The sequence below is a fragment of the Bombus impatiens genome, unplaced genomic scaffold, assembly GCF_000188095.3.
Source record: "Bombus impatiens unplaced genomic scaffold, BIMP_2.2 scf_0843, whole genome shotgun sequence".
Classification (NCBI taxonomy): Eukaryota; Metazoa; Arthropoda; class Insecta; order Hymenoptera; family Apidae; genus Bombus; species Bombus impatiens.
The window spans coordinates 280,057-294,864 of record NT_177262.1 but is presented as its reverse complement, the minus strand read 5'-3'; the positions used below and the strand labels follow the sequence as shown (position 1 = coordinate 294,864).

The window sequence follows — 14,808 nt, the reverse complement described above, 5'->3', positions numbered from 1 at the left end:
TCTCGTAACGAATGTATATTATCTATATTTATCTGATATAGCGATACATTTTAGCGTTAGTAATTCACCGAATAACGCAGAACGTTAAGAGTTAAGCATTAAGCAGAAATCCGAACAACAGGAAACATTCGCGCTGTCTGAAGAACAGTAGTCTGACTAACGACTAAAGTCGAGCAAATAACTTCGGCATCCTTTTCCTCGCGACATCGCGGTCCATTTAAGCCTCGGGCAGAGCCCTGAGGGATCCTCGAGAGCTTCGATCGCCAACTTTTCTTAGAACTCGAACGCTGTTAAACACGTTCCTCTCTGCTTTATCCTTGTTTTCCTCCGACAAATGTACATCCTTCCTCGCCAATAACATTTTTACGTTCCCGTAAGTGTTCTCAAAGAGATTTTTTCAACATTTGTTCTGGAACATTCGCTGAAACTTGTTTGATACTGTTTTTACTTTGTTTAATAGGATCGAAGAAATATATTCATACGTTGTTCTGTTCTACGCACTGTTTCGTTAAAAATTGGTAGGTTCGGTGAAAAAGTGTTACGAATATATTTTATTATTTCAAAAATTGAAAGATATATCCAAGCTTTTATGAAACATACGCGTAATAAATCAAATATTTCGATTTTTATTCTTGAAATATTTACATAAACATTTCCAAGCGTTTATGGCAACGCGTAGTAAAATATTTTAATGTTTCAAGGCATTTCTATTTGCCATTTTTTTTTTGTTTTTGCTTTCCTAAAATCGAAAACAATTTGAACGCGATTGTATTTTGAACGTCCTCTTCTTTAAAATCACCACTTGAAAATCAAAGAAATTGGTTGGTTCCTTTATATTCTGCGAGGCATACGCGCCATTTGTTCCGATCGATCGCGTTACGTCGGCACGGTTCTATTCAATTTCCGTCCATCTTCGACGCCTTCGATCCAGTTTTGTTTTTCAATCAACACTGGGGCCGACTGTAACTACCTGGTCATTTCACATTTCAGCGCCGAGCTTTCGTGCGGTAGCACGGGTGTACAGCATAGCGACGGGAATTAAATTTATCGAGATCCATCGAGATACATATCCGGGCAATCGGCGTGAGGGTGGAGCGACGAACAGGGGAGGGTGGATAACCGGTGGCTCGCGATGCCTCGTATGCAAATAAATCGTTATTCCGCGGTATTTGTTAAATCAACCAAATTATTCCGTTAAATCGCAGGCACCATCGTGGCTCGACGCGTTTAATCGATCACGATGACCCCCGATGAGTTATATGTTTTCGATCGAGAACACGGGATGCTACGGCCACTTCCGCCCGTTGTCTTCTTTCTCTTGTCCCATTTTCTACAGTTTTTTTGGATGAATCGTGATATAAAAGCTAATAGGTATTTTCTGTCGTTTAATGTTAGTTTTGTTTCTTTATTTTGCCACGTGGAATCGTTCTTTGAAATTAATTTTTAGTCTGATATTTCCAATGGCGACAGTGAGAGTACTGGCACTGTATCTTTGCTTCTCGTATTTTTTCAAATTTCCTGTGACCCTTTATCTCTATTTTTCTCTCTATAGCGATGGTTATTTACCTCATGATGTACGCGTAACGCTATTTTACTTTAATTTCATTTGTTTCCAACCAGAACAATCTAATTCGATCTAATCCATTACAAACAACTAAACTTGTAGTAGAAGCAATTTGATTCTATCTAATCTGTTATAGACGTGTAAAAAGTCGTCCACGCCTATTTTACATTTATAGTGGCTGTTTCGTAATAAATAAGAGCAATCTGAGATTTCGTCGAGACAAATTATTTCCCGTTTAAAAGATTGGCCACTTTCGCCCCGTTTGATCACTTCTCGAACCGATATCTCCACCAAATTGGATTTCAGGTATCAAATTCCAGCTTCGAATCTTCTTCCACGACGTTCTTTAAGATTTGTGCTGGGAAAATTCTTAGAAAGACAAATGACGTCGATTAAAGTCCTGGATGGGGTTATTCGAGGAGCATATAAGAGTGTAACAGGGAAAACGGCATTCATTAGTTTGTCGTCAGACCTTCCATTGGTTATCGCGTTGGTGTGCCTTCATCTGATTTATGCTCGTCTTTTTGACTCTCTAAGTGAATACTCTACCACGTTGAAACTCATTTAACTTATTGTGTCTTCGAAATGAAATCATCTAACTCTTTAGTCCATTCGATCCCAAAATTTATCGTTTTCGGTCGATCAACGAGTTCGATTTATCGTAAATTATCTATTATAAAGGGTATATTTTCATTCTATTATTACAAACATTTGCAGAGTGGACGATTAATCTTAAGTAAATTTACTCTTCAGACCCTTTACTCTCAAGTGCTCGAAACACCGTTGGTTGCAGGGGAAACTCCATCGTTGTAGAATAGTCCATCAATTTTGAAGTATCACTACTCTTTCCTCTAGCCCTCGAATCATTCTACAATTCCTCTATCATCGAGCATTCGACACAATACACAACCGCCATATTCCAAGAACCTGTCATCTTCATCCACGCGAATTCTCAACGTTATCTCATCGCTTCTTCGCCTCTCTACGCTGGAGTCTTTCGAAAAATCGGGCGAGGCATATTTCATCGTGTCCTCCTTAACATTGGATTTCTCTGCGACGAGATTCACTGCAGAATCAAGGATTCTCCGAGCGTTTCTCGGGAGTATCTCGCGAAATTGATCTATTTTCAAGGAATATCCAAAGAAAAAGATCGATCGCACGATGGAACGGACAGGATCGATCGTTATTCTGTTTTTCGACGAAATAATTGCCGTTTGCTGGATACGAGCCGTTGAACCGTGGCTCGATCATTTATGTTCACTCTTGTTTACACGCGCCGCGTACACGGCCAAATAATTCGTTCGCGTGCTGGGAAATTAATTACGAATTATAAGCGGAACATCAAATTGCTCTAATTAATTAATCCGTCACAATGGGCCCGAATATGTGTTTGCTTGTGTCGGCCGCTCTTCGCCGGCCTAATATCCGGCAACATTAATAATTCACTCGAAATAATCGCGCCCCGCTATTATTGTACCCCCTTGACATATCACGGGTCACCGCAAAAACCAATGGCTATTTTTGTCTCGCCCCACCCACGGTCATCGTTTTTGTTCTGGTTACCTTGGCGAGGTACGTTTTTGATTAATTCCTGGCCTGGAGAAAATTTGTGTGCACGCGTGTTTTTAGTACGAAATAGGTACGAGGTAATAACGAAGCGCCACCAAATGGATTGGCATTTTCTTTTTTTCTTTTTTTTTAAGGAACAGAATACGTGGAATAGAATTGCAGATAGAATGTTTAGAATGTTCAGGGTAATTGTGGAATATTTCTGTATTTAAATTCGTGATACGCTAGTTAATAACGAAACACGATCAGACGAATTAGTTGTTACTTATTTGACATATTCTCGTGTTTAAAATGTTTAAGATGAATTCTGGAATATTTTTTTCTTTGCAATATCCGAGATAGTTGCACGATACTCTTATATTTATTATCAGGATATATACACGACACTCGTGAGATATTTTTAGATCGAAAAATCTATCGACTAATACAATTCATATATTTCTCCCGGAAAAAACGTCTTTCGAATACAAAATCTTCTTCACTCCGCACCCTCAATCTCCTCAAGCACTTCCTTAAATTCATTCACCTTCCTTCACATCCCTCGAATCACCCTTCTTCGCCTTTCCCTCTGAAATTATTCCTACAGCGAGAAACACCTCGTGTCAACGAGCTTACCTGAACGGCGAACGGGGTGAAAAGGTAAATGGAACGTAACGGAACGAGGGGTTAGAGGTTGGCGAGATGGAAGTCGAAGCGAGGGTGTTCCTTGTGGAACTTTAATCATCCAGTAAGGTCACGTAGCTACGGCTCGAGGACATACATATATAGCGGCTTGGAATAAGGCGTGAGAGAACTCCGACGATATACTTACGAGATCCTTGTTCAGCTTCCACGTAATGGCGGAGGCGGGCCTCGAGTTGCCTGTGGTGCAGTTCGCCCGCAGCAGCTCACCCACTGCGATCCTTTCTTTCTCGATACCGATCGTCGGGTCCGTTTTCGGCGCGTCTAAGGCATAATAATTACGTTGTTTAGCACACGCGACTGCTAACTCGATGCCTGGCGTAAAGCCAGCTCTACACGTCGAAGCGTCGATGCGAAGAGTGAGCTGGAAGGGGTTGCGAGTGTTTTGGCAGATCTTTCTTGGTTGTAAATATATATATATATTATTTTTGGAGTCGAATAGAGTATTTATTGTTGTTATATATATTATATGTAATTTATATATAATTTATGTTATATATATATATTTCATTATATTCCATTTTTAAAAAGTCAAGCAAAATTTGATTTAATTAATTTGTAATGTTCAGTTTCTTGTTTCGATAGACTTGATCAACTTGCAATAGAAATTTACGTATTCGTGATACATTTAATCAATCTGACTTTTCAAATCTCGATAGAGTTGACTCGAGTTCAAAATTTATGTTTCGTAATCCTCCGACGCACAGTCGATAGATACTAACAACAATTCGTACAAATTACAGAATCTAACAATAATCCAGTTTAAAACTATTCCATTACTCATAACTACTTCACGTTTCTCAATTTCAAACCGTTCAATCCTTCGATACAATGGAACCAGTTTCTCAGCCCGTGGATAATTAAAGCGGCATCAATGTTCGAATTTCTATTCTGGAAAAGGGACGAGGAGAAAGAGAGTTCTTCCGGTAGTAGTTGAGGGCCGAGTCGCGTTCCTGTTGGAAGTCTTCCGCGAGCCGTCGAATCCAACATGAAAATGGGTGTCACGTAGGGGCGCACGTGCGCCGCATTACGGGATGGCGCTCGCGCGATTCAGCAACCAGAAGGATTTGTCTACTCGGTGAAACTTTTTAATTCTGAACCGAGTCCAGGCCGACCACTACTCACCTACTACTTCCATTCTGGCCCTGTTGATCAACGTGTGGTACGAAGGGCTTCCAGCAGACACCTCGCACTTGTACAACCCCGTCAGGTTCCTCGACACGTTAACTAATGTTACGTCGTTCGAGTTCGATTTGGAAACCTGTAAAATAAATCCAGATCGAACATCGTTGATAACAAATATTAGAATCAGTGCTGTTATCATAGATAAACGATTAGGATCGTTCTTAGAGACTGTCCTTGAAGCTGGACAATTGTCTATCAGCCAGAGAATATGAAATTGATTTTCCTCGTCTTTTGCGCAGACGGTATCGTTTAAAATTGTTTAACTAAATAAAAACTTGTCATTCTAACTTTCCTAACAATATCATTATACAAAACTACGTTCAGAAAAATTTCCTAAATTTCTTCTGAAACTCGCCAAGACCGAAAACGTCGATCGAAATTTTATTTCGACTCGCGGTTTCCGTCTACCGTGTGTTAAACTCGCGGGACCGGAAACCATCGATGCTTTGGTGAACGATGCTTCCATTCGGAAGGAAGAAGTCGAGGGGACGAGCTGCTTCGCTTGAAACCACCACGAGGATACTTTTACAGGCGATCGAGCCGCTCGAAATCTGATAGCGTCGAAGGAACTACCAGGAACTTTCTCTGCACCTCCTTCTTCTTCTTTTCGTTTCGGGTGATATCGTTCCGCCAGGAAGTTGACTCGACTCTCGGTTACAGGATTGATGCCCGACTAAAATGTATTCTTCTATCGGCACGCCGGAAAATGTTCCACTCGCTTCCACGGATTCGATTAATTTCTTTCGAACGTTCGTATCTCTCGCGAACTATCTGCCATTCTATTTAACTTTTCGAAAATCAGTTTCCTGCAAGAAAAATGGACTGCCGCTGCTTGATGGAGCAGCCTAGGAATTTGAAGATCGTCGATACAGCTTACAGTTCGTTTACAGCCATTCGTAATTCTTCGGACAGTTGCTACGATAAATTGATATTTCTGTGATCGAACAACAAAACAACAGACTGTGTTCCTTTCCATTGACAGGATAAATAGTACTTAATTACAGGAAATACAATAGAAGAAATGAATTGCATAGATGGAAAAATAATAATAACAAGACGATATCATGGTGATTACTTTCTGCATTTGTTTACGGAGAAAAAAAAGAATATACGTAGTACCATCTATTCACCGTAGTTTCCCAACAGATTACGCCCTGACAATCATTCCACGTTACAAAAATAAAACAAGAGACTCTTTTAAATTTCAGGGCACCCACCTACGGATTTCCAACATTGATAACGATCTCTCAGCAACTTCATAAACGAACCTTATTCACTCTGTCTCTTTTGTATAAATTTCGAACGGAAACGCGTATAATTTCCCGAATCTCTTTTTTCCTATCTTCTCCGCTCGCTTCGCTCGTTTTACTTTCCAGCTCGATTCCCTCCCCCCCTCCCCCCAGAATTACTTTGTATTCCACGCGACTATCGACCTTCCATCTAACCCTCTCCCCACATCTAAATCTCGATCGGACTATATTCTACCCCCTCGACCGACCCCTCGTCGTTGCAATCATTTATATGCATCGCGATGGTTCCCTCTGCCTGCTTTACAAACTACACCGGATACGGAAACAAGCTCTTTTCACCATTTCCTCCGCTTCTGATGGAATCGGCGGACCGACGAAAGAAACGTCCGCAGATCGTAGAAAGACGTTTCATCGATGGATTCTCGTTGTTTTTTCGAAATATCGAAAGATCGATATTTTTGTATTTTCGTCAGAAGACGAGAGTCATTTGATACGAGACGAATCAAGACAGTTCTGATCAAATAATCTTCGAATATTCGGATTTCCTTTTCATACAATTATTTTAAATATTAGACGAGCTATGGTTATTTTTATTTCATGGTATAGCCCATCACGAGGAACCGATAGCTTTCCACGAAGATTTACGAACGACTGAAGTCTCGTGTCGTCGATACGCCACCTTGTTTTTCGAACCATTCTCTACCTCGTACAGGCTATTCATACGCGTGCTGCTTCTATGAATCCTTGTCGCTAGCCGATCTTTTACCATTTGTTTGCTGCATTGGAGGAATAAATCAGGTTTCGTAGGAAGACAGTGTTATCGCGGTGGTTTGTCGTTTCGAGGAAGAACAGGCTGTTGGTTCTGATAATCCAGCTGCAGATAATCGATAGTGGTTGGAGATAAAACGATCTAAATAGTAATATTGGTACTACTAATCCATTAGAGACCGATATTTTGTTAAGCTTTCGCGGTTCTTCGTTTCGCTACATTTTACTGTCACGTTATTAAAATTCTATTCTTTTTACATTGTATATGAAGAGAATTCTATGAATTTCCTTGATATTAGGTTGTTCGAAAAGTTTCTTTCGTTTCATAAGGTGATAATAGATGAACAACAATTTTTGTTTTATATTATTTTATTGAATTAAGTATGATCCATTTCGTTCTATTTCTATTATTATGTTCGTGCATAATTCAATAAACTAATATAAAACAAAAAACATTGTGCGTCTATTATTTCCTTATAAAACGAAGGAAACTTTTCGGACAACCTAATTATTTTGAGAAAGAAACGATCGATAAAAGCTGAATTGAAACGATAATTAGGACGAATACGAAGTCTTTGTATCTTAACAAATGTCGATACCAGTCGTATCTTCTTGGAACTAATGCACCGTCTCGGCCTTTCTAGCTATCGACGACTCTACGAAACGGCGTTGTCAGCGGAACAGCACCTCGGAAACGAGTGTGGAAATTTTATTAAAGATACCTATCGGCCAGCTGTATGCATCGCGCGAATGAAAAATTTGTTTTCCAATGTCTCGCTACCGAGTCAAAGTGGAATCGAATCGATTGCCTTGGTTTCGAAACTCTTCTATCTTGTCGGCATCCATTTGCCATCGTTCGCAAATAGCAGCCAACCTATCGATTCAACTAAAAAGTAGTTTACAGACTCTCTTTGCTTTCCTTGAGAAAAACTTCAGACCTAAATAAATTACCAAGGCTTTTTAAGATGGTTTGTTTAATATTTACAATTCATTTTAGTTTCACGTGACTAATTGGTTACTTTGCGGCTCGAATTATATATTGGATAGAACTTTCTTAGATTAGAATTACATATTAAATATAGCTTTTACAGAAGATTAGAATCGCGCATTAGATAGAATTTCTTACGGTTAGAATTAGGTGTTAGAATTTTATCTGAAAGCTGTCATTTTCGCATGATCTCGAGGGCAAATAGAGCCGAAACGCATCGCGTTTGCCTCTTTATTGCCTCGAAAATGTTTCGAACGAATTTCGATTGACGATACTATGTTTGGGCAACGTGGTGCTGGCTGGGTACAGCGTGAAAATGGAATCTAAACGCGCCGCTTTAACGTACTCGTATCCTTTTCGTGTTTACTTTGTATATCGTTTCTATCCATTTTGTGTTTTTTAAATCGCCGTTGCTAATATCAGTTTGTAAAGTATAAAACGTTAAGCGACGACGTACAACGTACAACTATGAGAAATGGAAATGAGAACAAAATACAATGGAGAGAAAACACGGGAGAAACAGAGATACTCGAAATGATATACGATGAAATATTTAGAAAATTATTCGATACAAATTATCCATCCTGCATTCGTGCGTTTTTAATATAAAAATTCGTATTAGAATACAGATCGAATATTTAGCATCGCAACTTTCACAGGTGTAAGAACGCTGTTTAAGCGCTCTACTGTTTTTCGATCTAACGAAAAGCGGTGGGATCACAAAGTTCTAAAAGTGTTGGCAATCCTTTGTAAGATAAAATGAACAAGCCTGACTAGTTTACTCTGGCGAGGATGGTGACATCAGGTGGATCCGATAAAAGTGGCGCGCGTCACATCGACGTGAAACTTTTTGCCAACCCCTGGGGGAGCGCGTAAGTGCGAAACCGAACCGTAGACCGGACGAAAGAAATCGATAGGGCTGATTTATAGCGCGAGCTACGACCGCGACACGACCCTTTGGAATCCCCATTCAAGTGGATTTCATTCCAGGTCGGCCGACTTTCTTGTTTTACTCGCCTCCAACTCCACGCCCCAACGTCCTTTTTTTCATCACAGTAATTTTCTTTCCACTCGCGCCTCCATTTAAATATTTCTCACGAATCGAGAGATTGTCGGAGAAAGGTCAGTTCTGATTGATTTTGATCCTGTGGTTGATCAAAATAGCGAGACAGTGAGGAAGCTTCTATCGCGAAATAGTTGAGAATACGAGCTTAAACTTCGCGAGGTAAATGATCGAATTTCAAATTTGAAACTGAATTTGATTTCTAATATTCCTTTCCCTTAAATGAATTTAAACAGCCTATCTTGAGATATAATTATGCTTCAAATATAATCTTCGAATATTTCCTGTGAAAAGAAAAAGAAAAAAAATAGACAAGTTACGAACACTCTCGACAACACACTCTTGACAAACACAACCCTTATACCATTCGAAACCTCTAAAAACTCGCATATCCCTCGAACACTTGCTCGTTACACGGCAACTCTCGGGAGGGTTGCAAAATTTCCGCAGAAAACGCAGTTAGAAAGTTTGAAAAGCGCGACGATATCGCGGGAAGCAGGCGGTACAGTCGATGAGGGGAAAAACAGGATGCTTCACTCGAAGGCGGAAAAATCGGGCCGCTATTCGGTCTTATCTTCCCTTGCTTTCGAAATACAGCCGGCAGACTGATAAATGGACGTCGCTAGTACGTGCTTGTATCGGCTTGCAAAAGAAGTTCGCAGCTTTTGCCGCTGTTTCCTCTTCGAACACGTCAACCTGCAGCGAAAATGCATCAGCTGAACGAAACGATCATCATGGAATTTTTTCTTCCAAAAGAAAAAACGGAATATTTTTCTGCCATATACTGCTGTTGATATAAATGCGAAGCAACAAGAAAAATTGGTGATTCTCCTAAAATTCTGATATATTTGGGACGAATTCTTGGCGAGAAATCATTTGCAATCTTGAAATCACCAGATTTGTTTGCCGAAGAGACTATCCTTCTCACTTTTTCTTTTCTCTTTTAAAGATTAGCTAAAGTTGCTTTCTCGTGGATTATTATCATCAAATGTTTTACTATAAATTAGGTACGTGGATATTTAAAAGTTGAATCATCGATAGAATACTATTTCCTCAGACGGGTCTGTAGGTAAAGTAACGCGAAATCTAACCAAAGGGATAGCACGAACTTCATGAGATTTTTCGTCATAAAGTTTTATCGAAGTGCTCGTTAAGAGTTTAATTGCGCGCATTAGTTGACGGATTCGGGCGCAACAAACCGCGTTTTTGGCTTCCGCCTCCAGAAAGACACTGTTCCCAATTAATTAACAACGTTTCGTATCGACGGAAAAACTATGTCCACCCTCTTGCACAAACATAACGCCCATATATCTGGGCTAGCTTTCATCTTTGGCTCTCTGTTTTATACAAGTCGATAGGATTTAAATAGCCTACCGAGACATCTGTTAGTTGCTGGAATAATTTCATTCTTATTGCTGAAGAGATTTCGGATTTGTGGATTATTTACATATTACTATATGGACAACATTTTTCTAAATAAAATGCTGATTTCATCAGACACGCCTGCACTGTAGCAATTGAAGAAACAAAAATACCAAGCTTGTCATTTTTGCATAACGTACATATGTTTCTTTCCCGATGAATTTCGTTTTATCCCTTCAACTGCTACGATACGGTGTTTTCAAACATTAAAACACTTGTAAATCTGGGTTTCACGTATCGATATTTGTATTTACGTCATTTGTGGAAAAATAAAGAAAAGAACCTGTATACTTGAATACATTTTTTCAACTGAGCTCCCCGTACGTTACAAATAGATTATGGATGTTTATACATTTGTAGAAAGTTTAAAACCAAAATGCGTAGAACGTAATAATCTAATCTAAAAGTTAGTTAAATTAGAAGACGAGAAAAGAACACTCACATTCACGTGCATTCCATCGATGTTAAAGGTTTTGCACGGAGGATCTCCTTCTGGCAGGTACCGATAGAACTCCGTATCCTCAAAGTACCATTGCAAGGAGTACAATGTCAATCCTTCTAGATCGTAATGACAGGATAGTGTCACTGTGTCGCCCGATCGTACCACCGCTGGCACGTTGATTGTCAGATCTTTCAGTCCTGTTACACCTATAATCAAATAATGCGACACAATTTTGTAAAAAAATGCGACTGCATCGCGTAACGGTGATTTCTATAAAGTTTAGGGAGAACATTGATAACAGAAACAGTAGCTGTGAAATACAATCCTATTTTATTCGAATCGCTGAACGTATACACGTAGATATATACGTTTTTTTTTTCTAAATACCAATACATCATTTTGAGGATCGACCATTTTTATCGAAAAAGAAAAAAATTTCATTTCGATCAGGAGAGCAAAAAATGTAAAAAAATACTCGACTAACACGTATATATCGTAACGTATACTTACAAATTTGTATATCGCGTAACGGGTATCGGTTTCGTAGATTAATACTGGCCGCAGGGTTGTGTTACCAGTTAGAATGGCAAAACGGATAACCTTCGTATATGGCGTATTTTTCCATCCGCTGTGACGCGTTCGTTTTGTCGTTTTAATTGGCGATACGAGGTGAAATGCTTGAGAGTTCTGGATAAAAACCGTCGAATGACAAAAACCCGTCGTTCTACGGACGTTTTTGTAATTAGCTGCCCGGAGTGTAACCATAGTACGGTATAAAGCGCCACTTTATGACGCGTGTTTTATCGTAAAATATTGTAACTATCCACGACCATGTTATGTTCGTATTGAACAAAGAACTTGTAATTTCGAGAAATGATTACACGTTGCCGGAATGTATTACATAAACGTCAAAATTTGACACTTCAATTTACAACTTTTATAATGTCAAAGGGTTACGAGCAAAAGGCATTGTAAACTGGTACATTGTTCTCCGCGAACCTCGGCGCTTTTATCCAACCAGTTATTTATCGTTCTAATTAGTTATTCCACCCGGTAAGAATGTAGAACGTACGACAATTAAGTCCCGTTTCTAGCGCTAATCTAATCGCGCAAGCAAAGTCCATTTAGTCCGCCAAGTATCTCTTTAAACGGATAAGCAACCCTCCGGCATTACGCGTAGCTTGGAAAACGTCTAATCTCAACACTCCACGGTTTCTACTCCCAGCTCTATCCATCCGTCGCACTCTGTTCCGATTTAACGTGGTCCTAACCTTACCCCTTGTTGGGTAGATGATACATTTACACTGTACATGTGAATGTTTGTGTAAGCGTTAGAGGGCGTCCAGGCTTAGTGGAGACAAAAGACTGTTGCCAGATGTTAGAAGAATCTAGAAGAGTCGGTTGAGAACTAGCATGCGTGCGAGAAGGTTGTCGAGATCTTCAGAGCGTAAGATATATGTATAGCTGTTGTGTATAAAATAAAATAAACGATTTGTATTTCCGAATCCTTTCTTTACCTTAACATGGTAGCAGAGCGTGGTTACTAGTTTTACAAGCTATTTAGTGCGTGGTTTTTAGTCTTGCGAGTTAGTTCGAGTGAGTTTAGTTAAAAAAACGCTTGAGTAAAGAATAGAAAACCAATTAAAATGGAAAGATCGGAAATTATAATACCGAGATTTGATGGCGAGGATTATGGTATGTGGAAGAAAAGAATAACGATGTTTCTGAGATATAAAGAATGTGATATTGTTATAACTCGAGTGAAGACTGAAACAGACAATCCAGACTGGGACAAAAAGGATCTGAAGGCGATAAATATAATTTATAGTGTAATATCAAATACAATACAATTGGAATGTATTAGTGAGGAAAAAACTGCGTATGAAATAATGAGAAAGTTTGACGAAATGTACATAAGAGACAGCACTACAGATCGTGTGCAGAAGGAGATTGGAGATGATAAGTCTCGATAAATACAGTGATTCAGAGTCATTTTTTAGTGATTTTGAAAAATTAGTAAACGAATTAAAAAGTGCCGGCGCACAAGTGAGTGAGAGACAAAAGCTAAAGTACATGCTAAATGCGTTACCTGAAGAGTATAGCTACATAGCCGATATAATAGACGCAGTGAAAGAAGAGAATCAAGCGGTAGCGCACGTGAGGAATAAGATAGAAATAGCTGAAAGGAAAGATAAATCAAATCGAGGAGAAATGAAATATAATGCCTTTGTTGCGAAAAAGGAAGGATGCTTCAAATGTGGAAGAGTGGGACATTTTGCAAGAGAGTGTCAAAATGGCGTCCAAGCGGGAAGCAGTAACAGTTATTGGCGTGGGTCAACACGTGGTAGCAGTAGAGGAAGAGGAAACAAAAGCTATATGAGCATGGGACGTGGAAACTTCCATCGTCAAACAGCAACCGACACGAGTGAGTATGGCAACTCAGGAGCAGGAACTTGGATGGCAACAGCGCACGCAGCACACAGCAGCAGGATGAAAGAGATAAGTAATAATAAGATTATGCGGCTATTAGATAGCGGTTGTACCGATCACATAATTAATGATATAGATTATTTCGACAAATCTATCGACCTTAAAGAACCGGTAAATATATATTTGGGCGATAATAGATCGATAAAGGCAACAAAAGTAGGAAATGCTTAAGCTATTTCGAAGCATTTGGAAAGCGAAATAAAATAAATATGAGTAAAGTTTTTTATGTGAAGAAATGTCCGCAAACTTAATTAGCTTAGGCAAGTTAACGGATAATAATAATATGGTTATTTCAAAAGGAAATATTGCAAAAATAATAGATAAAAACAATAAACTTTCAGCTATAGCGATTAAAGACAACAAAACATATAAAATGAAAAGTATATTGAAAGGGAAGGAGCACTTACTAAACAGTGTCGAATGTAGTGGTATGAATAAAAAAGAAAGAGAAAGAGATAGGGAACGTGAAAGAGATAGAGACTGTGATAGGGAAAGAGAAAGAGATAGGGACCGTGACAGGGATAGAGAAAGAGAAAGAGATAGGGATTGTGAGAGAGATAGGGCAGATTATGTCACACATATAAAACAACATATTGAAGCAGGGAAAAAATGGGACCAGATGGATTACAACCAGACAATAAAATCAAACTTGATTTGGATTCTGACGAAGATGAGGAAGAAGAATAATATTCAGATGGAAATGGTGATTACGAGCAACCAGCATATATTGTAAAAAAAGCTACCAAAACCACTTAAGCCATCAGAAAGCAAAGAGGAACGAGGAAGATCAGAAAAGGAAAACAGCAGTGAGATTCACACAAACTATTCTAGAGACATTCCTTATACATTTGAGGAGGCGATTTATTGTGAAAATAGTGAAGATGGTAAGAATGAAGAAAATTATAAGAAGAGGAAAAGGAATAGAAAATTGGAGAAGGGTAATAACGAAGATAGAAGCAGGAAAGGTGAAGTATCTGCGAGGAGGAAGGGCGAAAAATGTAACAAAAGTAGAACGAAGCCAGGAATAGAAAGAGATAAAAAAAAATATAGGACATTGCAAATAAAAGAGAAAAGAGAGCGATGTTGCAAAGAATATGATATGTAGAATGAATGAATAGAGTTTGTAAATTATCAAGAACGATTTGTGGGTTAAAAGAAAGTCCGAGGGATTGGTATGAGTGTTTTGATAGGTATGTAACGAGATTGGGTTTTAAGAAGAATAATGTAGAATTGTGCTTATATACTCATGGAGAGGGAGAAAATGTTGTTTATTTGCTAATATATGTAGATGATTTGTTAATCTGTAGTAAGAATAAAAAAAAAAGGTTATTAACAGATAAATTTAAAATGAAGGATTTAGGTGAAGTAAAAGAATATCTTGGAATA

General features: G+C 38.9%; 1 protein-coding gene across 1 annotated transcript in view; it reads right to left on the bottom strand.

The window, feature by feature from the left end:
* LOC100743760 overlaps window positions 1–14,808 on the bottom strand; it is a 135,686-nt gene that overhangs the window by 29,511 nt on the left and 91,367 nt on the right. Inside the window, exons 2-4 of the mRNA XM_024370612.2 lie at window positions 10,933–11,138; window positions 4,940–5,075; window positions 3,945–4,078 (exon numbers count right to left, since the gene is read on the bottom strand). Coding sequence (XP_024226380.1) covers window positions 3,945–4,078; window positions 4,940–5,075; window positions 10,933–11,138 — 476 coding nt within the window. The remainder of the gene's footprint in view (window positions 1–3,944; window positions 4,079–4,939; window positions 5,076–10,932; window positions 11,139–14,808) is intronic.